This window comes from Serinus canaria, chromosome 2 (assembly GCF_022539315.1).
Source record: "Serinus canaria isolate serCan28SL12 chromosome 2, serCan2020, whole genome shotgun sequence".
Classification (NCBI taxonomy): Eukaryota; Metazoa; Chordata; class Aves; order Passeriformes; family Fringillidae; genus Serinus; species Serinus canaria.
Genome location: NC_066315.1, coordinates 47,171,481 through 47,198,760, shown reverse-complemented (window position 1 = coordinate 47,198,760; position 27,280 = coordinate 47,171,481). Strand labels below are relative to the sequence as shown.

The 27,280-nt window shown below is 45.3% G+C and overlaps 1 protein-coding gene across 1 annotated transcript in view; it reads right to left on the bottom strand.

Annotated features, from left to right (window-relative positions):
- Nucleotides 1–26,920, bottom strand: part of EEPD1 (endonuclease/exonuclease/phosphatase family domain containing 1) — a 62,561-nt gene extending 35,641 nt beyond the window's left edge. The window contains exon 1 of the mRNA XM_050970717.1: nucleotides 25,767–26,920. Within this exon, the coding sequence (XP_050826674.1) occupies nucleotides 25,767–26,620 (854 nt within the window). The 5' untranslated portion in view covers nucleotides 26,621–26,920. The remainder of the gene's footprint in view (nucleotides 1–25,766) is intronic.
- Nucleotides 26,921–27,280: the final 360 nt, after the last annotated feature.

Sequence of the window (27,280 nt, the reverse complement as noted above, 5' to 3'; positions counted from 1 at the left end):
TCCCACCCTGATGTTTGCATTCATGGATCCTATTACATTATGTGAGTGATTGAAGTATTTGTCACGGGGAGAAAGGAAACTGTAATGGAACTAGAAGAAGAAAAACATGAATTATGGATGGTTACTACTGAGAGTTGAAGGGGGAGAACAGCAGCATTACAAGGCAGAAGGCAATTGAAATAGTTCATTTCTTTCCTTTCCTATTTCAGTGGTTTCCTGGACTCAGGGACGCTCTCCACTTGCTGATCTCTGCCCTAAATTTGCAGCAAAGCCATCACTTTGCAGGACATATGAACTTTGCACTGAGGATCTGATTTATGCTCAGCTGATGCTGTGGTTTCAGTGCAGCTGTATCATTGCAGAGACAGAAGGATGATTCATAAACTCTGAGCACTGTGTATTCCCAAGGCATGAGAGAAAAACCAAAAAGGCTGCAAGGCAGCAAACTTCTTCCTAGAATTCTGGGAGGGAATAAAACATGCTCACAATGACTCAAACCACAACCAACTGCAGGAAACACGTGAATGCCCATGTATAATGAGACCTGGAAGCCTTCTTGACCACCTCCTTGGAAACACCCAACCCAAGCTATTTCCAAATGGATGAAATCCATGCTGCTGTGCATACAGACCTTCACTACATCAGTAAGCAGAGCAGGTCACACTCAGCAAAATTAAGAGGGGAGCTGCTCAAAACTCAGAGAATCTCTGTGAGGCTAAGAAAACATCACTCTTATCCATCTACCCAGAAAAGGTGTCTCCTGAGTAGTGAGGCAGTGATGCTTTTTCAGGTGCAAATTCCAGGGGTTCTATAAGGGAGAGTAGGTTAGGAGCAACTGGGAAGAGTCCTATTTACCTCTTTCTCCACATAGAGGATCAGATCTTGGGCCTAATTCTTTCCTTTTTTCAGGAAAGGGAGGAGAAGAGGACATCATTTCCACCTGTATGAAGTCTCTCTGAAGATTCCCTCAAACTTTTACACTAGAGGAAGTCACAGAAGGGTCATCCTTTGGGTGCATGCAATGCACACATAAATACTGTCCTTTCTTTCATTATTAGGTTCATAAATCTGCATTTGAGGTACAGAGTACTGAAGACCCAAGCATTGTGCTAACTGTACTTTTCAGAAACACTTGACTAAGTTAGAGGCCATCCTACGGCCTTTTCTCTTGATATCCTGTTATTATTCTTTCCTGTCCTTTTCCAATTCGGTTTCTGCAAACTGGTGCAATGCCAAGACAGTGGCAGCATTTAGAAAAGTAAAAGTCAGGGAAGGCTTCCAAGGTCCTCAGAAGAAATGCTGGTTATTAAGGGCTGGGATACATTGCACTTGATTGAACAGAATCAAAGCTGATTCCTGAGAGGCAAAGGTTAATTAGGCAAATGGCTCAAAAGGATCAATCTGTTCTAACCCGTTATTTGTTGATTTTTTTTTTTTTAATTTTAAAAGAGAGTTTAAAATAGACTAGGCAGCTGAAAATATGTCCCAAATTCCCAAACGCATGAGATGAAACCACAAAAGGCCTGAGATTGCCAGGATGCCAGGAACATAACGACTACAAAATAGTAACCTAATGAATAAAGAAGCAGTAAATCAAATACCTATATTAAATTATACTAAACAAACAACAATCTTGTCCGCACATAAATACTATCAGGAACCAAGTACATGCAGTGGCAATGCAGCCAAACTCCCAAAATCATTCAAAACTCAGGTTGACAGTCCAGCAGGCTTCTTTGTCACCACTTCCACCTCCACCTTCACTGATGGCTCCTGTGACAAACACTTCACTACATGATAATTCAGGCAACAGAAGAGAGTACTACTGCAAGTGGCGCATCCGTGTGCATGTGTGTTATATTTATGCACAAAAAAAATTACACCAGTTGTTGCAACTCCCTTCTGACAGACAGCAAACCAAAATCAGTTGCCTGCATTTAAAAAAAAAGGGGGGAGTTGCTTTTTGGCTTAATTCATATAATGCTAAAATGCACTTTTCCTCCTCAGTAGTTTATTTCTTATTATATTTAGCTAAGAACAATAATGTCTTCATCCAAACCAGTTCACCTTATGCTCAATTGTTTCGGAGTTGGGAAAAATCCTCTGTATAATGTCCACAGTCACAGGATTTTTTTTTTTTTTAATTTTTCAAAATATGCCCATTTCCCTATAATTCTGCAGGAAGAGAAAGACTCACAGAGAATGTTGTGTCTGTGGCAACATTGATTTCTTCTGGGTCACTAAACTGGACATGAACAGCTTATTTAACTTGCACTGAATTATTCAAATCTGTCCAACAAGGGAGGAGATCAACACTAAAAACAAAAATTTAGAAGGTCATAAAAATCAAAGGTGACTTAGAGCTTCCAAATATAGGCATTATGTTATAGTGTATGTAGTCCCTGGCATTTGGCTGTTTTTCTAGATTTTCTGAATCATTTCCTGCTGGGGTAGAGTCTCTTAGTTCCAGAAAGAGCACCTTCTCCCACCCAATCCTGCCTTACAGCAGCAGTGGAAAAACTGAGTAGTTTCTAGTTAAATAAATGGATATGCTTGGAAAGGGCACACCACCACACTACCCTTCTGCCATGAATTACAAAGCTTACAGCAAAATTATGGGGCCTTGGGAGGCAAAGTGGTTAATTGGGACTGTACTTTAAAAATATGCCTCTGTGTCCCTGCAAAATAAAATGTGATTTGGAATAGCCCACATCCCTTTCTCCGTTAGGGACATGAACCATATGCTATCAAGCTCTCATGTGAAAGCTCGTCATGGCCCTTCATTCAGCCTCAGAAACTTAAGGCAGTATTACTTTGCCATACATGCACAGCCTCATCTCAGAGAAATGAGTTTACACAGTTAAAATCATTACTAAGGAATACAGTGAAAGTCAGTTTGCTTTGCAAAAAATTTTCTCAAGAGCAAATGTCAGCCTTACGGCAGTACAACTATGATCAGCTGGTGACATCTGAGTGCCACTTAGATTTATCCTGGTGTTGTGCAAAGAGTATTGAAGCTTCCTGGCTGAATCTGGATACAGAACTTTGTAGGTTTTTACAGCACACTCTTAAGAAAGAGATTGACCCTCAAGAGCCGTCTCCCTCTTCCAAGAGGCTGGCAAAGTGTCACAGCCATTGTGCATTTCATACGCGCATCAAAGACTTTGTGCCAAAATGGAATTGTTTAAGTGCTGGAAGACACTAAACACTGGGTATTAAAACAGAAGAAGGTGCACAAGAAATGCTCCAAGAGATCCTACAAAATTACTGAGGAGAGGCACTGTGGTGAGGGAAAAGGAGCACTACAGAAACCAAGAGCAGCGCTTTGGTCAAGTGCACTTTTCTCCATGGCTCTTTCACGAGCAGCTTAGGTTGTCTTACAAATTCAAGGACATTTTGACAAAAAAGCTAAAAGGAAGCGCATCATTATAACAGGTGGGAAACAAAGCAGAAACTGTATTAGCAGACAGCCCTTATGTTTAAAGGACTTCCCACTCTGTGGCCAAAAGCCAGCCCACCTGTATTCCTATAGTGGTGCTTGGGAAGCTGGTGACAAGACCTTGACACCAGTGCTCTGCGAGGGCAAGGAGCAGGCATCCAAAGACTTTGTCAAGGTGACTGAGATCTTGTCACTGTGAGAGGGGGGAAAATGTGGGTTTAACACGATAACACTCATGCATTACTACTCCAAGAAAAGTCTCCAGTGCAGGCCTAGCCTAACACTATCAAGTCCGCATGTCAACACAATGGAGTGTCAGTCAGCACAGCCATCTGCTGCTCCACACACAGGGATGGCGTCAGGACCCACTGCCAACAACTGGGGTGCTCTCCTTACAGCATCTATCCCAGATGGTGAAGGAAAGGTCACAATAGATGAGAATTCCTCAAAACTGTCACTCAGCTAGCCCACGCAAAGGTTACTGAAAACAGAGCAACCCAAGCTTGAATGAACATGAATACTCATCCTACTAAAACAGAGGTCAATTGAACAGTCCAAAACAAAAAGTGAAGAAATAGAAAACTGTGAAGAGAAGCAGGCCAGAGGCAGCAAAGGCAGAAAACCCAAGTTTTGCATACCAGCGAAGATGACACTCCTCCGTCTTGCATGCACCCGAGCCTTTAAATGTCAGAAAAGCCACAGAAAACATCTCAGCCTTCTGTCAGTCTGCGCTATTATTTACAAGTAGTGTTGATGTTAAGCCATAAAGAATTTTGTTTATACTGATGTAACACTATGCTCTTAGGTTGCCAGAAATGCAAATAATTGTAGCCAGAAAACAACAGTCAGCCAATACGGAGGTTGCATCTGCAAGAGCCCACAGAAAGCACAAATTAGATAAAAAAAAACTACTCGTCAAAAAAGGGTAAGAAGTTAAAAGCCTTCTTTTCAAGAGCTAATTAACAAAATTATCCTATCAGCTTCATCTACAACATCACATGATACTGCACTAGAAAAGAGAATTTTGCTTACGGGGCATTTGGAGTGCCATTTATGTAACTTTAACCCAAATAACAGACCAGACGGTCTTTCTATCAGTCCAGTTGTTTTGTACTTCAGTAATGACTTTGAAGTGTGATGAGGGTTATGTCAAGCTTAAGCCTCCAGCTAGCCAAAAGCCACAACCACATATAGCCTGTGCTCCGAGTATCAGAGTAACACGGAAAGGTTGGGATTTAAACCTCCCGTGGATGCATCACATAGCTGTAACTCTAATCCGGGAGCAAATGTAATCCGTCCTCGGTTCTCAAAGTCAGAAAAACTGGCTGAGTCGACACTCTCCCAGCCAACAGCAGTCCTCAAACCAGCCTCTGCTCAGTTTGCTGGCAGAGTTACACCAAGCAGAAGGGACAGACCGTGCAAAAAGAAAGTAGAAGCAATGCAAACATGAAGCCAGGCAGACTATGGCCTATTTCCACAGGCTGCTACCTTTCACTTTTTCCACTGCTTCTCAGAAAATTCATTGAGACAGTGGGTGGCAAAGAGAAGAATCTCCTACGAACCAAATCCCATGTGCCTGTCTCTAGCAGTACTGCAGAGCCACAAACCCAGGAACATTGGTCAAAAGAGACCATTAGATGCAGCAGTGTCCTCAACATGGGGCTCTCATGGGGTCAGCTGTAGTCTTGAAAACCTCTAAAACACTAAGACACCATGACCTTGAGATAACATCTTCCAGTGCTGCACCAGCTTCTGAGTGAGGAAGCTTATTTTAATATCTGTTTTAAAGATCCCAAGCCAACCAAATGCCCTCTTGTAGTAAAGCAGGGAGTCATTTTACTTGCAGTGCTGAGCTATGGGCTTCCATTCGAGCTTCACAAGGCTCCATTGACACAGTTGAGTTTCTTCAGGGTCTTCAGGATTCAAGGGCTACCATCTGTCACAGTGGCCACTGTCTCAAATTACACACTGTTATAGAGCGCAATAACTTATTACTCATCATAAAGGATAATTATCCTGCATGGCAAATATCTACTGCCACAAACGGTCTTTGTTGACAAAGGAAGAGGCTTATCTGACAAGATACAGGAGTCAAGTAATGTTTTCTTTCCCCTGCCCCAACAGTAGCTTGTGCCAGATTCTTTAGAGACACATGGTAAGGAAGGCAAAGGGTTTTCCCACTTTCCCTGCTGTTCTCATCTCTCATAACAGGATGGCACCACTGTCCATAGAAGCATCTCCTCTGGTGGGTCCCAGGCTCTCTGGGCTGCAGCCTGCTGTCAAGATTGAAGCTGCCCTCCACAGCAGATGGCATGCTGTTGTGAAATATTTGACCAAAAGATACACAAAAGGGATGCCTCACCAATAATGAGACCACAGTCAAATCAGTCACACCCCAGGAATAAGGTAGGTGGAGGGCAACTAATCCTTTATTTGAGCTCCTGCTTAGGTCCTAAACTGTGTGGGATTTTCTGGCATGGGTTTATTAATGTGCCATGTTAAAAGTTTCCTTGAATAAAGCACAGCAGAAGGTTTTTCCCCTTGTTGTATAATGTGCTTAGCAAATAGCACAGCTGAGTTACTTTACATTCACTTATCACAGCAGCCTCTTTGTTCTAGTATCTTATGACTTTGAGATCAGGACAAACTCCATCAGTTAAGGAGACTCATTAAAGTGATCTATTTCTCCTAGAGAAGAGGGAAAATCTTAAGTTTCTGTGATGGAAGTTATCACTGAGAGTTTAAATTGTGGAATAGCAAGTTTCAAATCAAGAGTGTTATATGTGTACACACACAGAAGCTTATATTGCCTGTAATAATTGGCACTGTTACAAAAGCAGATCTTTTGGTCAATGTCTGCAGAAACACTGTGCACAGCAGCCTGCCTAGTAAATGCTTCCCTGCAGCAGAGGTCTGGGCACAGAAGCATGGCAGCTTACAGTTTCTCCTTGGTCCTAAGGAAAAGCCATGTTCTGTGGAAGCTCAAGAGGAATGCCATCAAAGTGGAGCCTCCTGAAACTCCAGGTGAATGGCAGAACAGCAACAAGCCAGAACCCCATGTAATTTCCAGAGCAATTCCTGCAATTTCAAGAGCATGAGTCATGAGTTTACGTCAAACAGAACCCCTGCATTTGTCAGTGTTGAAAAAAATAAAAAGTAAACAAATGAGAATTAGTGTCAGTCTCCAAGTGCCCGACTTTGATAAGGAATAGTACAGCACAGCTGAACAAGGCCAGGCAGAGCAGCATCAGGCTGAAACACAACAGCACTGCCCAGGCACCCTGCTCCCAGCACCACGCTGGCCACATCCACTCTCCTGGTGGCCGTAGGACACGGCTCTATCTCCCTCAATAGGCAGAGCAGGACTGATCAAATGCCAGAGGTGACCACCCAGAAAATCTCACTCCGTGCCACGTTCCCACCACACAGCAGCTCTCCTGCCTGTGTAATTTAATGTCTCCATACACCATTCCCTGTGGACTTGCACATTCTTTACAGAGGCAGCGAGCGGCGATGGCCCAAACAGCCAGGGCATAGTCTGGCTGTCTCCTGCAACTGCAGAGAACACGGCCTGAGCAGTCACCACTCCTGCTCAGCAAGCTGAGCATTCAGCAGCTGGTTAAGTGAAGCCAATCTACTTGGCAGACACGAAGGTCCCAGATTAACCTGGATCAGCTCTGGGTGCTGAGAAAGAGTAGCAAGAAGCTAGCGGGAGATCTCAGGGACATGTGCTGCTTCTTCTTCACTGATCAGAATGCGCTTGAAGCCACAGAGAAGCGAGTGCACCCATCCAGCATGGTGTCAGAGAGGAGGTGGGACTGACCCAGAGTGGCTACAGTTCCCAGGCACAGTCTACTCCACTTAGACCACCTCATGTTTTTGTTCCTCCTTTAGACATTTTACAGAGCAGGAATGCATACATGTTATATAAGTGCTAATTATATAGTGTACAGGGCTCCTACTTCCCACTTAAGGACAGCATTAATGCATTATTCATTACTTCAGCATTTACTCTTCACTATTTGGATCATTCCTCTGATTTTTGTCGTAGCCCCCCTTCCTCCCCCCACAATTTAGTCAAATAGCTCCTAGCTATAATCTTGATTACAAATTGCAAGCTCTGTTTTTTAGAGGATTAATAATGGAGGCAGAGGAAAAACCTGGTGGATGACAAGTGGTAGTTTAGAAGAACAGGACAGCAACAGGAAGTGTCAGAGTCTTCTTCTCAGAAAGGCCCTGTTAAGCAACAGAAGTCTGAGACTGTCTCTCTCTTAAAGGGCATCAAACAAATCCCCAAGCACTGAACAGCTGCAGCTTAATCCTAAATGACCATATGCTATTTACAAAATAAGCCAAAATAATCAAAAATTCAAACCAAAAGCAGGACACCTAAGAAATCACAAAGGCTGGGAGGATGGAAAGGGTCATTAATTTTATTTTAGAGCTCTTAATAAACACTGATGCCTGCAAACTGTCACAGCTGCTGCAGTGCACAGCCAGCATGCAGGTATGTAACCTTACATACAACTTCGTAACAATGCGAAGTTGTAGAAATGACTGTTACAAAAATTGCAGAGGACTGCATCTATGGAGGAATTCTATTTAACCTGCTAGTATCCTGCTAGCATCCACCTTCTAGTATCCACTAAGAAAAAAAGGAAAGATTTAAGGTCTCAAGAAAAGAGAACTTGTCATATCCGCTTTACCAGATGCATAATAGTGGACAATAAACACGATTCTGCTGTGTCAGCTCTGTCACCAAAGGTTTTTCTTTTAGAGAGGGTACAGGTAAACTTAAAAGTAAAATCCCAAATCCTTATAATTTTAAAGACTGTGAGCTTGTTGGGGATTTAAAAAAAAAATCGTTTTAAAGCTCTTCAAAGAGCCATGGAAAGGAGATTTTGTTAAACACATGATTCTCAGCATCTTCTTATTTGTGCTACACAGTGTGTGTAGGGCAAAGATTTAAGGCGCTTTGCCTGTGAGTGGATGCAGCCTGCCATGAGCTGCAGCAGTGTGCATTGCCTGAACTGAAATAACCCTGCACAGGCAGGGATCCAGCCAGACATCTTAGGGGTTACTACGATTCACACTGAAAGAGAGGAAACATTGACTCTCACTCTCTCTCACTAATAAAAATAAAAATTGCCAAAGGCAGATGTCTCCACATGCTCAAATTCAGCTGGATAGTATTTGGTTAGGATTGCATTGCCACAGGACTGAATAAGAGGAAGTTCTCTTATCTCCCTTGGTTAAGGAAAACCAGCATGCCTTTTTTGCTTTACAGAGAAAAGAGAAAAATAGCACACACGCCACACAGCCTCTGTACTACTGCAAGGGAAAGAAGTTCCTGATGTTATGCAAGTCCTAGCAGTGTAAGAAAGGTTAATAGAGTTTACTGAACTTTTAATAGGGCATAACTCTAGCATACCTGCACAGCATCAAAAAGGTGATTTCATTCCTTTTCCTGTTTATTGCTCCATGACTCAAGGCTTAGAAAGGAGAATGGGTTTGGAGGCAGAAGCCATTTCTCCTTTCCATTCACCTTGGCTCAGCATTCCAGTTTTTTGCAGATGTGCAGCACACGTTAAAGGGTACTGAGGCTTCCAGACACATTAATCACTTCAGTGGGACTGATGCTGGTTTGCAGTCCAGGTGGCCAGGATACCCAGAGAGCAGGAAAGCCTCCACATCCACATGTTCTCCTGATGAAGGGGAGTCCGTGGAACAGCAACTGGGAAGGCGTAGTCCCCCAGCAGGCTAGCTCCTCCCATACACAATGCCAATCAGGCACTTGGGGCTTCCTGGATCTTAATCTACAGCTGAACTGCCTGTGGTCCCTTAGAGGCTCACCAGCTTCACTAGCTTAATCAATAAAACACTAAGCAAATGATAACCCTACTGTGGCATATACATATAAGCCAGTAAGGAAAATCACAACTGCTTCCCCAATGCCTGAAACCCCAATATTCAGGAAAAAACTGGCCATATCACAGATGATGAAAAGAAAGCAGGTACAGAAGCATTCAGTCGCTTCACTGAATAAGAAAGCCGACTGCAAAATGGCAATTTTGGCATCTCAGTAAGGCCAACATGAAGCAGCGCCATCCTTGGGGATAGGAGCATGAGGAAACATAAAAATGAGCCCTAATGGAGCAAAGAGGTAGGATGGGTCTCTGGGTGACACCCTAGGTCATAGGCAACCTCTTACCAAGTCCACAGCAAGCTCAGCAAGGCAATGATGACAAGACTGGGTGGTCTCACTCGGACAGTGCCATATGTACAAATGACTATGTAGTGACACGGGAGGATGAGGAAAGAAGCAGTACCCTTGGGGAAGAAAGGCTACAGAGGCTGCAGTTGTGCCTTCCTCTTTTAGGAGAACATCGGGAGGAGATGACAACATATGTTACATATCTCATGACATAAACACAGAGGAAAATGCTAAGGACAGCTTTCCCAGAAAAGTGGGGTAGAAGAAGGGAGCAGAAAGGAGATTTTTAAATTGCCCTTTTCCTCTTTAGAGAAAAGCACAAATAGTTCAGGCAAAAAAAAAAAAAAAAAAAAAAAAAAAAAAAAAGAACACATTTTAGTATTCAGCATGGGCAGAAAAAGAGGCTGAGCACACACTGGAGCAGATTTTCAGCAGTGATGCTCCTCCCTTCATTTGAAAGGATGGCAGGGCGCTCTTCCCAGAGCCTGGGTCACTACAAAACCTCCCACCAGCTTAAGTTTGCTGACCACAGCCAGAAGCAGAGAGACAACCTGTTCTGATGAGCAAGCAGGGGCAACTTGTGCATGCACAGATACAAAGACAGCATGCAAAGGGAGTTTCGTTACACCATGAGGCAGAACCAACACTTTGTTGGGATCAATCTACCTCCTCGTCTGGCAGGAAAACATGAATTAGTCAACATTGCCACAAACCACCACTTCACAACCAGCTCTGCACTGAAGAAATCTCTCACAAGGCAAACCATCTGATTCCCTAAGTCAGCAAAGCCAGCATGCTGGGCTTTTGATTTCCTCTCTGCCCTACCCCCATCCCAAAACACAATAATGCTTTAAAGCCCTCTTTCAAGAAGGGAAATACCCATCGTGTCTACAGGATGTGAGGTGAAAGGGATGTGGGTTAGCTGGAGGAGGTGGAGCAATGTGTCTCCGATGGCTGTGCCCTTTACGTCACACCAGGATGTGACCCAAAGCTCACAGTGGCAACCCATAGAATCATAGAAATATTTAGGCTGGAATAGACCTGCAAGATCACCAGCTCCAACCATTAACCTGACAGCACCAAGTTCACCACTAAACCCTGTCCCTAAGCTCCACACCTACACATCTTTTAAATACCTCCAGGGGTGGCAACTCAACCCCTTCCCTTGGCAGCCTGTTCCAATACTTGGCAACCCTTTCAGCAAAGAAAATTTTCCTAATATCCAATCTAAGATCATGCATATCATTGTGGGATTTGACTGACTACCCGCCTCCCACTTTAGCTGTCCTATCTCCCAAGAGCACAGCCTCTTCCACAGGACACACTCAGAGGGATGAAAGCAAAAAGTGTGAGATTACAGATCACAACAGACCTGCAAAATTGCTAAGTATAGCTCTAAGTTAATTCTGCTATTTTTTCATAAACTATCTTCGCCATTTTTGAATATTCCTAGGAGGCAAAACTTGAAAGTTAGAGCCTGATACTGCAAAGGAGGCTCCAACATCTATTTAGGGAATAGACAGGACCCACCATAGATCCACCACTGATTTAGGGATCCCAGTCATGCTGGCTGGTGCACATGGTTATAGATGTTTCCAGGTTCTTGTCATTAGGAGAAAACCTGAAAAAAAATCCCAGCTTCAATCCCAGCTTCCCTCTCTTTTAATATCTCCTTCAGTGCTCCAAATACAAACAGCTAATAACATCAGAAGGAGCAGCAGAGTGAACAGTAGCACAGCCAGATGTACCAAAAGTTATAATTTCACCTGAGCTCCTGACCTGCTAGAAGGCAAGAAAAGGTGACAGAACTTAGCTGGAATAAATTCCCTTTACTCTTCTTTCCCTTTGGACCTGTGAATGCTTTGAGAGATGCGCAAAGTCTTCTGGAGCCACATCTTCAGGCCACCATCTTATAAATGACACAATCCATATCTCCAAGGTCAAATCCCTGCACTGAAAGATGCCCTTGTAAAGACATCTGAATATATATATTTATTCATTACCTTGTTCTCTCTCTCTCTGCTTGTATCTGGGTTTGGGGAAAAAAAAGGCCAGTTCAGTAGAAAGCACCCTCCTCCCTGTCCCATTAACCTGCTTTTATTTCCCCAGACTGACAGCACACAAAAAGAAACAGCAAACCAGGTGTGGATCAATCTCTGAGCGGCTGCAAGAAGGGGGATGGGGGGCTGGCATTTCTTCCTGCTGAAACCCAGCCCCACCACTGCTAAACATTTGTGCTTCTTGTTGGCAAGCCAGCAAGCAGATAAATGGAGCACAGCCACAAGCCAGCCTGGCTAGCCAGGCATCCTCCCTAACACAGCACAGAGCCAAAGGCTCATCCCACCATCACACCATGCAGCCGCCCTCCGCCTTGGCTCATCGCTAATTCAGGGTTACGTTATTCCCAGGAACTGCAGCTTCTGTTCCCGCGTGGAAAGCCAGCAAGGGAACATGCTAGCCTTCCGAAAAACCATGCTCTGTGAGAATGAGGGGATTAGGAGGAAACAATGTCGGAGTGTCTTCAGTGAGCTGGAAGCAATCCCAGCTTCTAGCTGCACAATGACATGCAGGAAGGAGCTTTGAAAGCTTCTCAGTCACAGCGGACCCCTGCGTGCCAGGCTCAGAGACGTCTGGACATAAGAATGGCCTTTACAGCATAAGGATGCAAGAGGACTACAGAGCCCCCTATGCAGACCAGCCCTGGCCAAGCGGGGAATGGTGGCTCAAGTTTAGCTTTCCCTTTCTTGGCATTGGGTGCTACTTGTGCAGCCCAGATCCTTAACCTTCAGCACAAAACAGTCTTAGAAACACCAGACTTCTGTGGGAATGAGAAAGCCTGCTTTATGCAGATCCAGAGCTCTCCAAATATTGGAGCTGAAGTGCAAATGTATCTTGGAAAGGGATGACAGGAGGAAATCATGCTTGATGGGATGCACATACTGGTGCAAAATTCTGTGTTGTGCAGCTTTTGATATGATTTGCATGTTTTGTAACATGATCCAAGGCAAACTCTTAACAAGCTCCAAGTCAAACAAACTCCTAACAAACTACATGCAGGGCATGAAACAGGATTATGTGGGATGCTCGTGAAGATGTTCCCCCTAGGTTCTCCCTGATGCCCTGGCCCCCCACTGCCATGCCACACATACCTCCAGGTTGCCACTGATCTTCCCAAGCTTAAGCAGGTGGTTACACCCCAAAACCAGTGTTTTGGGGAAATGGTGAAGCTGGCAGTGCAAATATCTCCAGGGAAAAGGAGCAAGAACATTGAACGCTGAGGCCTGGTGACAATTTTATTGGATTCAATAGTGGACATAAGGCAACATAAAGAGGGCACCAGTGATTCTTATCAATGGTGTATACAACCTGCAGTCTAAAAAGTCCAGGGAGGAGAAACTATAAACTTTTAACAATGTTGATCCCACTCGCGTTCCTTGATTATTCTGAGGAGGAAGTAATCATTGCTCCATGGAAATCATTCCAGATTATTTGAAGAGGAGTGCCTCACATAGACTTTGTTAGCCTGTCTGCCTCCTAAAGTTGTGCTATAAAAACAGCTTATAAAAATAATCAAACCAGTAATTTAATACCTATGGGCAATAACACAGAACTAAAATATATCTTGCCATTCATTGCACTCACAGGGCAGAATGCCAGTATGGAAAACAAGACATAAAAATAGGGTGACAGGGAAACATGCAGAAGTGTTTGATTGGATTAAGCACTCAGGACGATGAAAAAAAGGGATAATCAAACTGTCCAAAATGTATCCACCAATTCAGTGGGAAAAAACTACTAGATATGACAGCATTTCCAAGAACATCCCGGTTTTGAGGAGTAGACCCGGGAGGTGAAACTCGAGCCAAGCACAGGGAGTAATAAAAAGGGAAGCAACAATCCCTGTGCTTTTTTTGGATGCTGGATTCATGCTGTTGTATGACCCTTGCTTCTTGATAACATGAAATTGTCCTGCAGCAGATAAACACACAAGGAAGTCTCATCTCCAAAAGAACTGAAGTTTTTAGACCATCATAGTTACATTCCTACTGAAAAACACACTTAGGTATGAGTTAAGTGAGTACACACACTTTGTGCTGGTCTGGCTGTAGACTGCAAAACAATAATCCTAAATATATCACTAAGCACTCTAAAAAGTGGGGCACAGGGAACCTTGTGTGGGCAACTCAGGCTTTCTCCTACTAATACCAGGAAATAGCCAAATCAATTTGGCACTGATGATGAATGACACCGCCATGTCAAAGATGATATTCTTCCAGTGCTTTCTATTTTTAAGAGATATTCTGAACAGCATGCTCTGCTGAAGAGCTGCTAGACAAAAAAGATTCTTCTGATATAAATTCATCAGTCTCTCCTCACAGAGCTGACATCTCCGACACTATCTTCAGGAAGATAGGATGCATATGGAAGAGGAACCATAAACTGTCAGTGCAGCAGGCACCCGCACAGCATAATCAGATAGGAAAATATACCGAGTACTCACACTGCCAAGTGCTTAATGTACATACAAACTCCTTTAAAACAACTGCTCGAAGAAGTTAAAAATAAAACCACTACCAACACATCAGGAAGCTAACAATTTATTTCTCTGCAGAGCTTTTAGTACCTCTGAGGAACAGAAATAGAAAGCATAAATACTTTTTTCCTTTAAAGCAATGGTACAAGAGCCTCCTCTAATTGCAAGAATTCCCAACACCCTCAGAAATAAAAGGCGAGGCTGCAGTTTTCAGGCAGCTTTTGCCTGAAACTTGATATATCTTAAAAGGCACTGATTTTCAAACTGCCTGGCAAGAGGCCTTTCTCAGCAGAGAAAGAAATGCTGCAGCACATCTTGGAGCAGGAAGATGGCATTAGAAAGATTTGGGGGAAGTATCACAAATGATCCAAGGAAACTAAAGTCCTCAGCCTTGTAGGTGAGAGATGATTTCATTCAACCCTCATGGTGTGAAAGCAAAGGCTTGATCAAGCAGCATTTGAGATAACTGGAAGTGTTCAAGGTATGGCAAGACTTGAACATACCAAAAAGCCAAGTAAAACCAGGGAAAAGGCTTTAGATTCAGGAGGGGTAGAAAGAGGACATGGAAGGGGGATTCATGTTCAGGTTGCAAGAGGAAGCTTCAAATATAAGGTCAAAGATAGAAGCAAGTTTTTGAGGCAACTTCCTTTCAACCTATAGACAACCAATATACAGATATCTGCCCAGTTTCTTACTTTCAGTTTCTTTTTGCCAAATTTCAGAGCTCCACAGGGCAATACAGGTCACCATCATCCTTGCATCCAGCTCCTCAAAAAATCTGCTGCATACACACACACAGAGAAAACAAAACAAAACAAAACCAAAAAAAAAAAAAAAAAAAAAAAAAAAAAGAAGGGAAAAAATGGATAGAGAAGTAAGTCAAACCTCAGCCAAGTCCAAGTGCTCTCAGCTTAAAATAGAAATGGGAAACACCACATCCTTGGAGGTGGCTTTTGCACAGCTTCCATCCAGCAGCAATGTTTTCAGAACTTTTACTGACAACAGCCCAGAGTGGAGATTGTTGAAATTTCTATCTGTATCTATATCCAACAGCTGATGACTGAAACTGTATCTTGTCCTTTAAGCCAAGGCTTCCTTTGGTGCAGTGCTGCTTTGCACTTGAGAACTCAGAAGCAATTAAAGCAAGACATTGTAGGGGTTTTTGGTAACCAATGGGTAATCTTCACCAAGAGATCCCTCTGGGATGTGTTGGAAGTACCTCTGTGCTATCTGCCAGCAGTACTGACCCCTTTGCCCTCACCCAGGCCACATACTACTTATTGATCAGTGCCATGTTTTCAGGAGAACAGCCAACAGGGACGTCAGTGGGCAGCTGGTAGTCTCCATGAATTGTGAAAGGGGACTGTAAAGGGGACAGCTATAGATAATGGAAAGAGCTGTACGAAGGACTAGCAGGAAGATATAGACAGATAGCCAAAAATTGCACTGTCAGTGCTGCCAGAATCATATGAAAACTTGGGCCGGTCAGAATAAAGGTTGCAAAGGGTAGTCAGGTGGCACTGCAGTATTTTCTTGGTAATAGTATTTATTTTAGCTCTTAATTCACCAGCAGCTCTGGTGTTTTGTGTGTGGGGGCAGAATCTCTTGCAGACACAGTATACTTCCTCTCCTGTGTATTGTGGTGCTGGTATGTGCCTCACCACCATCAGCCTCACACATCACAAGAGGGGAACAACTCAAAGATTTCCCTAAGGCAATTTTTACCCATCATTGTGTTCAGTGGAAGAGCAGAATCTGCCCATATTAGCTTAAAATGGAATTACCACTGGAAATTTCCTGCCCTGTTAGAAAAGCAGACTGTTTTAAAACAAGTCATATGGGTTGTTCCCAGCTAAGACTATCCTCTCTGACAGGGGTTCAAACTATTCCATGTTTCTGCCTGCTTAGAAGGAGAAAAAAAAAAGAGGAGTAAGGCAGTCATTTAACATTCTACAGGCAATAGGTTTGACAGCAAACCCGAAGAACTTGCCTTGCATGTATGAAAGGAAAACTTGCCTGACAGTTCATTTTTCAACACCTAATTAAGACCTGCTTTTGACACAGCACCCTGCAATTCAATGGCATTGAGACGGAACCACACTTGCTCTTATTTGTTTAAATAGAACAAATAAACCAAATATAAGGTTTCTCAGTTAACATCCAGTGTGTATCCAACAGCACACTGCTTCCAGTTTGGCAGAAAGGTGGCTAACCTTTACTCCAGCCAAGCCTGAGCTAGAGAGAGTGGGCACTGACCGGCAATGACCTCCAGGGAGCCTGGAGCAAGCCCTGGGCAGCCGAGCGCCTGCGCCTCCGCACCCGCAGGGCTGTGACCGGCAGAGCGACACGGAAGCCAAGGGGAACAACGGAGCTAAAAATACCAAGGAGTGGAAGGATAAGTCTGAAGGCAAAAGCGGCAACTCCTTTATCCCGCCCTCGTGGCGAAGCAGAGGGAACGGCGGCTGTGCAGGACTGGCGTGCAGCAAGCGCGAGGGATTTGGGGCAGGAAGGCTGCCACCGCCTCACGCAGCCAGAGCAGAGCCGATCAATTAGCTGTTCGGGAACCCATTAAAAACCCGCTCAGCTGTGAATGCCTTGGACAGCTGTTGTAGCTAAATTTGCACAGGAGATTGATTACGTTACCTGAAACACCTCTAAAAACAGGGAGAAAAATAGCCACACAGAAGGAAAAGGAAATTTTCTGGTTCCTCCTCATTATCGGTATCCGCAAGCCTACAGCGAGAGCTGCTCCCAGGTATAGCCTTGCCCATTGGGATGTTCACCACAAACAGAAGAAGGGCATTACTGTGCTCTCCCCTGAACTCCATGACAGACACAGGGACAGAACAGACAGATGGACAGCCTGCATAAGGCTCCCTTCCAGACAGCCTCAGTCAGAGGGATTCCAACCCATTCTGCACAAGAAGGCTGCATTAATTCCATTGCACTCACAGTATCCAGTATACATCCAGTATCCACAGTGTTCTCAGCCATCCCTAGCACACATGACAATATAACCCCAGATGTATTTTTCCATAGGAATTAATTGTTTATTAAATTATATTTTTATACACAGTTGAACTTTTGGAACATGCATGCACATGGGACACATGCAGGGTAAACTTATTTCTCTTACTCACTGGCCTCTAATAATTTTACCACAGGCACTGAAAATAACAGCTTGGTGCTGACACAGGTTCCTTCCTGCACAAGCCCCCAGCAGCAGGGAGGGAAAGGAGGTCAGTGGCACTGAGCCTCCCCGCCGGTGACCGACCGAGCAGTTTAAAACACTCGTGCCATTTGAAAATGTCACATGGTCTGATCAGGACATGGATATGCTGTATATGCCAGGGGTGAGATGAAACAGTTTACTGACAGAAAAATATCCTTTTTTATCCTTTTTTTAAATATTCCCTTCATATTTATCTACTACTGATACGATGCCCTCTAAGGTGCTCTTGGCACCTTATAAGGCATTTGGAATCCACTGTGGAGCACCCAGGCCTGAGATGAGGGAGGTCTCTGGTAGGTCTTCCCCTCCCCTCAGCAAAGCCATCATGCACTTTTACTCTTTGATAAATCAGTGGGGATCACCAGCTATTACTCAAACAAAGCACAGTACCTCTGCAAAATAATAATAAGAAAAAAAAAAAACCTGGAAGTGATGAAGCTATTGTGTTCCTATTTTTAAGCACTGTTATTATTAATGTGCCATGGTTCTTGTCTCCATCACCACACCATATAATAGTGTTAAGAAATTACTGCAGCATATTGTAATTATTTCAGTAAGGACACTGTGCTTCCATCTGTCAGCTTACACTTGCATTACAATGAAGAACAATGTGACTTAAAAATAAAGTTATATGCACACTGTAATCCATGACCTATCACCTCTTCTCCCCTCATCCAGAAAAATCTTGAAATCATGTTCCCAAAGAAACACTAATTAGAAGCTAAAGAAGCAGGGTCCTCCTAACAATGAAGCTGTAGGAAACACATTGAAGCTCAATTACATCAAGAAGGATGCAGCTAAATTTGAATTTGAAAAAAAACTCTGTCCTAAATGTCCCTGATTAACACTGCTAGAGATCCATACTCACAGTGAGCTAGACCAGCACTTGGTTGCAGAGACAGAGTTTTCCTCTAGTAAACAGTGAGTGACCGAGCTTCTGCTTTCACCTTGTCAGGAACTGAGGAGTCCCTTGGCTCTTCTTTCCCAGTAAGGAATGTAAATGGTCCTGTTGCTCTTTTCAAAGACAAAGCTAGAAAACCACCCATCCTGCAGCTGTACTGCAAGTTCCCAAACCACAGAAAAAAATCACGAAGCATTAAATATTTCTATTTAGAGGACAAAGCCCTGTGAGTAGGCACCTAGTCTGTCTCCTACAGCCATGTGGCACAAGATTTCTGAGAAGTCGAGCAGAATGATCAGGAACAGGCAGTACAGCATCACTTAATAATTCACCGATTTATTACTATAAATCAGCCAACCCATTTAATCTTTGCCACATGGAATGAAGTAAACCTTGCAGGATCTACAGGAATAAGCTGGCAGCTCTGGTTTACCAAAATACCTGCAATGTGCAACATGAATCCAGTGACACAAAATAACACGTGCAAAATAGTCAAGCAGGCATGGACTATGTGGCCATTAAGTGCTGCCAGATGTATCAATTAGACATGTTGGGAGAAAGAATAATATATGAACCAACTCTTTCCCCACTAATCTGTTTCATTTTAGTCAAGCTTTATAGCACAAGTAATAGTGGCAGGGCATGGTTATAATTTTAAAAAGGAGAAGAATAATGTTTATTTTATATGGATAAACCAGCCTTTAACTATACTATTTTTCCAGCCACATTCTCAACTTTAAAGCAGATAAAAATGACTGGTTGGATACAGCTCTTGAATGTCCAGGAAATACACTGAAACTGCAGTTGTGCAAAGTTAAAACAATGCCCAGATCTCCATTTAAAACAGAAAATCCCTGGAAAGGCTACTCAGGGGTAATTTCAAGGGCCTGCCCTACATTCCTATGTCATGCCTGAGGAAGGAAATCTGTGGGGGCTGTGGCAGCAGAGACCAAACAGGATCAATCAGCTAACTCAGTGCATTCCCCTCTGAGATCTCCTGCAGAGCAGTGGCTCCAGATGCCTTCTCCAAGTGTCTGGACACAGGGATGGCATATATCCATCAGAGTCCTGCTGAAAGTCCACCCACTGCTTTTGATCTCTCCTGCAAAGACCCAGGAGTTGCAAAGTACTTTGAACAAGCAGCCCACCTCCTGCAGGAGGAGCAGGTGATGCCCTTGTAGAGGGGCTCAGTGCTGCATCCATACGAAGCAGAAGTTTGGAAATGGAATCCAATTAGCATATTGTTTGATTAATTTAAAACTGACATCACTTGCTCCCGCAGCAGCAGTCCTGAAAGTGGCTGGAACCCCTATCCAAGATGGGAGCAGTACCTCAGAGGAGCCCTAACCCCCAGGGAGAGGGCAGTGTTCTTTAGCATTAAGCTTGGCAGCCTTCACGTGATTTTACACAGGCAAAGGAATGGGCCAAATCCTGAACAGGAGTAAATCAGTCAAGTTTCATTTCACTGGAAAATACATATCTCAGGGTCTGACCTGCTGCTCTCCCATGACAGATGGTATGCAGAAGGCAGTACAAGGTACCCACTAGTCTCCAGTAGCTAAAACATCATTGGTGTCATGCCGGCAGAGGCCAAAAAAAAATACCAACAAAAAAGCCAATCCCCAAAACAACAACTCTTCCATCACCCCATTTTTTTTGTCCTCTGAGGTATCAGAAAGTGCAAATTAATGATGGTTTTATATGCATCATTTTTTTCTACTGCTCATTAAAACCCCTTTGTGAAGTGCACATAAATGATATCATCTAACAATTCCTTTTTTTTCCTTAAGTTTTCTCTGAAGTTGCAGGAGGCAGGATTTCCTCTCTATTACATAAGGAGAAGAGGGTGTACTTGTTCTTCTGCTCTTTAAGACTTATTAGCATGGTCAGGTTACTCAAGCCAGGCCCTCTTTCCTGATCTTTTCTTGCAGGGGAATTATTCTTGGCAAGGCTCCAGCCTAACCCAATGGAGGGAAAACCACATAGCTTTACAAAGAAAGACATATAAAACAGATGCGCTTCAGGGCTTTGACCGACCACTGAGAACTTCAGCAAAGGTGTAGAAACAACAAATACAAGCTGGTGGTGAGCCTCTGAAGTGTGCAAGTACACCCATCACTACTGCCATGGCAAAGTACTACGATGTCTGCTCTGTGGGGGTGCAATATTTTTCCATCATCTTGATGGGAAACCCAGTACAATCCTGGAGGCAAGGTACCACACCATACCCCTTCCCAAGCAAATTAACAAGGCCCAGTAGCAGAGCTGCCCCTTGTAAAACCCCACCTCTCAGCCCAGACTAAGAGACTGGAGAGGAAAGTAAAAGCCCCACCCTGTTATTTAGTGTAGTGGAACAATGGCAAAAGTGGTTCTCCTGCCTCCAGCACCTAGTGCAGGGGCCTGAGCAAGATTAAGTTTTCCTCATGTCTTAATAGGAAGAGACTGCTTCAGAGGTTGGCTCAGAAACCTCTTTTTATTGGGTGACAAGAGGATGTGCTTAAGGTCTCCTGGGGTAGGTAAGGCTCAGAAGAGGAATTTTCAAGCAAGGAGGCACAGCAAGGGTTACCCAGGGCTTGCCTGTAAACCCACTGCCTCTCAGGAAGAAATTTAGGGCTGAGGTTTACCTACTATTCCCCCCAGCTGGAACACTGATTTAAGTCCCAGACACAGAAATTGAGATTAATTTCTTGCCTTTGAGAGACCTCTACGCTTCTGTCTAACCAAACCGAAAACAGCTCACCAGTTACAAACCTTGGGAAGGAAAAAGAATGGACATGTTCCTAAGGCTTACTGTTCATGCCAAAGAAAAAAACCAACACTAGTGCTAAGTACAAACCTTATACTGCTATTTGTATTTGTTACTCTATAGACATGCAAGCTTTAAGTTTTTTTTATACTGAAAAGAGTCAATAACTGGAACAACCTCCTGTGTTGTGACACAGAAGAACCACACTGCTAGAAGTTTTCAATCCTCTAGCCTATGTGATTGGACACAGGGATAGATAATTTCATCCAGGCTCCCTTTCCCAAGAAAGGCTGGGTCAGATGATACTCTGAAGTCACTTTCAACCTGAGCTCTTCTGTGGTTCTGCAGTTTTTGTGACAAGTGTTAAGGCTTTATTACTTACACTTTTTGCATGTAGAAGATGTAACCACACCAAGAAGCTGCCCAAAGAAAGCAGCAGAAGGAAACAACAGCTTGAACTGCTTGACATCTGAAATGAAGGGGAACTGGGCTCTGTGGACCTTTGGACCCACTATCATCTTGACACACAGTTCCCCCTCCTTTAGATATAGTACAAATTCTAGCCTTCACACCCTCTATCAATTTTCATTCAGTCAACTGCAAAGTGTGCTTCCAAAGGAAAAAAAAAAAAAAGTTAAGAGTCTTCACAAAGTTGCTGCTCCGTATTATAAAGCATCATGAAAACTAGCTGGAAAACCTCCACTGAAAACCATGCTGGGGAAAGTGCACAGCTGATCACTGCTCTTGGCTACTTTCAGACTTTGAAGCACACAGCCAGACTGGAGTTTGCACCTTTAAGGTGCCCTGTCTTTCTGTCGGTTGGTGTTGCAAAGCCTGCCCCACACTTCTTCATGGGACCATCCAGCAGGCACCCTGACAGCCAGAGAAAGCAGTCACAGGGTGTCACAGGAGCCACAAGCTCAGTTTATGGCAAGGAGGGACAGGCCTGAGGCAGGTATGGATAAGGAGTGGCAAAAGTATCCTTCCATATGGACCTGGGGTATGGGACAGTTCTGGGGTGCTTCTACCATCCTTGCCCAGAAGAAACATCATCTGGAGCTGGAAATATGGGGCTACTTATTCTCCACAAAAACACTTGCTGCCTTTGACCTGAACTTGCCCTTTTAATCATGCTGCTCTTATCCTACATTTTTCTTTAGTTTTTTGGTGAGAAGAAGTTGATTCCCTCATTCCCCCTGAGAATGGGGAGGACATGGAGGTCAGAGAGGGGATGACCTGCATCCCCAGAGACAGGCCAACTCTGACTCATTGTCAATAAATCCCAGATTTTCTGAACAACACCTGCAAGAAACACTGCAGGTTTGGACAAACTCACCCCAGACTTGATACTTCAATCCAATTATGTGTCATGCTCGCCTCCTCGTTCATCATGTTAAGCTCTTCTAAAATTACCCTCTAGTCCTCTGAATGAAAACACCTCGCTCCTTCACTTCAAACACTGTGATAAACATAGATCCTTGTAATATGAGAAAAGAGGGTGAGGACCTTGCTGTATTTCATTATTTTTGCACTACAGCAATGAATTTCAAAATAGCTTAGCAGTAGTAGTCATGCTTACTGATTTAGTGTACATTCCTTCCACTGCTCTTCAGAAATTTAGCACTTCTGGGAACAAGCATGAGACTTTGAATTGGTTTTTTTTTTCCCTCTCCTCCCTTCAGCAAGTTGCAATACGACATTTTCTTGCATTTTGTTTGGTTTGAATGAAAGTCTGGCCTTCCTCCCTTCCTGCACAACTGTCCCCTAAATGCAAAGGGCTGGAAGACAGAAGGAGCACAGCCTTCCAGCCTCACCTGGAAAGAAGCAGTACTTTTCCCTGTGGTTAACACCTGAAAGAACAACCCCGAGGGGTTGTAAAGCTACTTGCTGTGACCAGGTCATTAAAACAAAAAAACCCAACCAATAAATTTTAAAAAAGCAAACCCCAAAGCAAGCCTTTTAACTGGCATTAAAGTCCCCAATACATAAAATTTAGATTCTTTGCTTCTCTTTACACAGTTTTACTGATCTTCTTCACTTGCTGTTCTTTATTTCTAGACTTAAGAAACAAGGTGAGGTAGCTCCTCCAGCTGTATGTACTGCAACAAGACAGTGCTTCAACTCCTGAGAGCATCCTGGACTACCTGAGACCAGCCCTGACTGTAAGGAACCAGTATGAAGGAGCACACTTATTCCTGCACATCAGGGCAGCAGCAAGCAGGTGCCCATTAGCACAGCTCACAAGAGCACCTGCTGTCAGGCCAAAGAGCCTTCAGATCCACCTCCAGCTTGGGTCATAGCTGGAGACTTGAGCAACACAAGTGGGACACCCACAGAGCACCTTGAAAACACACCCATGGATTTTGTGAGGCTGAAAGCTGGTGAGCCCCGTGCAGTGATATATTCTTGCTTGGAGAAGCAAGAGGTGAATTTCTCCAGCTGACTGTCTACTGAAGTTGATTTACCTGGGAAAAAGATTAGTTTGCAAGGCATTTTGTCCATTCCCAGGGGAACAACCTGAGCTGGGAGTGAGACCACAGAGCTCAAAAGCAGAATGAAGGCAGTTTCTGGCCTCAGCTGAGGCTGTTTTACAGCTACAAAGCTCCACTGACCCCAGCAATGCTCACACAAGCAAGAGGAAATTCCTCCCTGAGTTGCTGAGTATGGCTTTTCCTAATGTATATATTTTTCCTGCAGAGTGTTGCTTTTTTTCTGTTCCCACATTTAGTTTCCCAGGAAAGTTTTGCAGGCTTGTCTGTGGATGCACATTGCTCTCATTTCTTTCCAGCTTCTCACGTTATCACAAATTGGATCAAGTACAGAAAACAATTGCATCGCACTCACCCTGTGTGATGGATGACACAGATATGTGCAATAAAACAGAACAAAAACAAGTACTTCTACCAAGCTCCTTTGAAACTTCAAAGTATCCAGGAGACATTTTACAGCACCCAGCACAGCTAAAGACCTGCTGGCTAAGCTGCACAGAAACTAGCACCATGCAGTCTAAGGGCAAAAATTAAACTAATTTCTAGGGCCACACTCTGCACACACAGTGGCCAGCTTGGGCTAAGGCAGCTTTATTTCATAAGCCACTACATCTTCCTGATTTTTGTAATAGGTGGGCCATCTTGTTTGGAGCTTTTCCCCCCAAAATGCTGAAGTTACAGAAGTGACAGCACTTTAGTGGAGGAGGCCCTTAAAAATCCCTTAGATATGTATATAAAAAACATAAATAAACCACCAAAGTCACTTTTCTTCCAAAACTGGATTATTAGAATTATTCTGAGACTAGAGATAATGAGTTTCTATTCCCAGCAGCTCCATTCCAGCTGCTTACCCCAAAAAAAAAAAAAAAAACAAAAAAACCAAAACCAAACCAAAACAAAACAACAAAAGGAAAAAAGAAAAAGAGCAAGAGAAAGTGGAGACAAAGAGGGAAGCACAGGATACGTGAACTAGTGAAGTAGAATATTGACAGATGTTAGGCTGAAGCCATCAGTATAACATCTCAATAACCCTGCTGGTCTATCATCTTCATTTTGGGTATCAAACAGTAGTGGCTGTGAGATGACAGATGTTTCCTTTGTGGGAGCATCAGGCTCCCAAGCAGTGCATAGCAGAAGTATCCCTGGCCACAAATACTGTACTGCAGCACAGGATTTCAAATCACTGTCACCATCCTGCTTGCATGCCTGACCTCTGCAACCACACCGACAAGAGCTGTTATTCAGCATAATAATGGAAAAGGACAGAGATAACAGTTCATGAGCACTTCCCCTCCCCACAACATCCCTTTTGCAGAAGCCTAAGAGTCCCCTGCCCCTATTAATTTCCTGCTGGAAGTCTGAGTCACAGCCAGAGAGAAAAGTAACTTTACCTGTGTTGTAAACTAAATGCCAGATCAGCTGGGACAGATCTGACATATGAAAAGGAAAGGGCTAGAGTTATTTCAAAATGCTCATTGCAATCTGCATTTCTGTGTCCAGCAGAAAGTTTAGTAACACAGACATCCCCAGCACCCTTGCCCAATTTTACACAAAAAACAAAACCCAAACTCACAGCTTTGCATTAACACCTGAAGTACCATCCTGTTTGCCACACCACCAAGTGCTCAGTGCAGTCAGGGCACAAAGCCTGGCACAAGGACAGCACAACCTCCCCAGGCAGGTGCTCCATGTCTCACACCCCCAAGGATGAGCACTCCCTCCAGCTCAGGAGATGCCCCATGACCGCTCATTAAGAAGCTGTGTCACCCTTGCAGGACGAGCTGTGGCATTCCACACCTGTTACACAGCCCTTCTCCTGCTACTGCCCCCCAGCTTCTGGCAGGAAAGGCAGCTCTCCATGACATGTTCAAAAGGCTCTTAATGGAGAAACAATCCTTGACCAACCATTAACAAGTCTAAGGTGACTGTGACAGCCCAGTCTCCCCTGCACAGCTGTGTGTACACACACACCCTCCTCAGGAGCTCCACTGCCTATCGAGGTTACAGCAGCTTTATGGAGGGACAGCCACTACAGTCCCAGCGTTATGACTCAAACACAGTTTCATGCAAGAAGTGGGAAACATTTAGTAATCCTGGGAAGGAGTGAGTCCCACTAGGATCACAACAAGACTCTACAGTGCCCAAACCTCAAAGGCATGAGCCTACAATCCTGCATGGAGCTGGGCCTGCAGGTCAGGTGCTGCCTCCTACCTGTTCTCCAGGAGCGTCATGCACACGACCTCCCGCACGCCTGGGTTGTTGGCCTTCTCGATGGAGCAGCTTTGCAGGTTCCACGTAGCCACCCTGAAGACGGGTCTGCCATCTCTCACCCCCCCAAACATCTCCACAGAGGGGCGAGTGGATATGATCTGGGTTGGACCCCCGGGAGGAAAGTCCAGGTCCTCGCTCTGGAGGCTTAGAGAGGTGGGGCTGGGGTGAGGCTTGGCCATGAAGTTGAGGCCACCATTGGTATTTGTTGAAGGGGGCCTGGAGCGCTCTGCAAAAATCTGATGCCTGATTTTGTCCAGAAAGGAGGAATTGATGCAGTCCATCCTCACCAGGTCCTCGATACTTTTGAAGGGCCCGTGCTCTTTACGGTAGTCCACAATGCTGTTGGCGATCTTCTCAGTGATGCCACGGATGCTCATGAGCTGTGCTGGGGTGGCCGTATTGATGTTGATCTTGGTGGCGGACAGGTGGTGCTCAGAGGCCGGGTCCTTGCGCACGGAGCTGGGCGAGTGCTGCGCCGAGCTGCCCTTGCTGCTCACGCAGATCTCGAACTTCACCTGCTCCAGCTTGGCCGCCCCCACCCCGCTCACCAGCGCCAGGTCCTCCACTTTCTTGAAGCCGCCGATGTACTCGCGGTACTCCACGATGTTCTGGGCCACCACTCGGGTGACCCCGGGCAGGGTCATCAGCTCCTCCTCCGTGGCCGTGTTGATGTTGAGCCTCTCCTGGTTGACGAGGATGTTGCTGAAGTTGCACGCCGCGCTGAACTTGCGGCTGTGGCACAGGTCGGCCGGGTCGCGGGGGATGGAGCGGTGGCAGCCCAGGCTGCCCCCCATCTCACCGCCGCCACGGGCCGCTGCCGGAGCCGGGGGAGCGGGCGCGGGGCGCTGCCGGGGCTGCCCGCCCGCCACTCATGGACCTCCGCGGGAAGCTGGCGGCGGCGGGGCAGCTGCGGACAGACCCCGCTCCGCCACACTCGCCCGATCAGCGGAACCCTGCGCCCAGCCGAGGGGCCCCCGCGCCTTTCCTCGTTCTTCTTCTCCTCCTCTCCCCACCTCGAGCACCGCAGCTCTCCAGCGCGGGAGGAGCCTCCGCAGCCGCTGCCCGCCCGGCCCCGCTCCGGCCCCGACGCTCGCAGCCGCCGCTGCCCCGCCGGCGGTAGTAGTAGCTCCGCGGGAGTCCCCGCCCCTCGGCCGGGCGAGGCGGGGCCGCCGCCGCCGCCACCGCCCCCCGGGCGTCACCCGCGCCGCGCCCGCCCCCGCCCGGGCACGGCGGGCACCGGCCGGGTCGAGCGGGGCCGGGCCGGGAGCGGCATCCCCGGGGCTCCCCACGGAGAGGCCCCGGCCCCGACCCCGACCCCGGCGCCGGCGGGGGGCTTAAAGGAGGAGGGACTAAGAACGTCCCCAGTGCTGTCGCCTGGCCGTTGAGGGCAGGCTTTTTCCATCCCCAGGTGACAGGACGCTGAGGTATCGGGTGTTGAGACGCTCCCTGCAGCA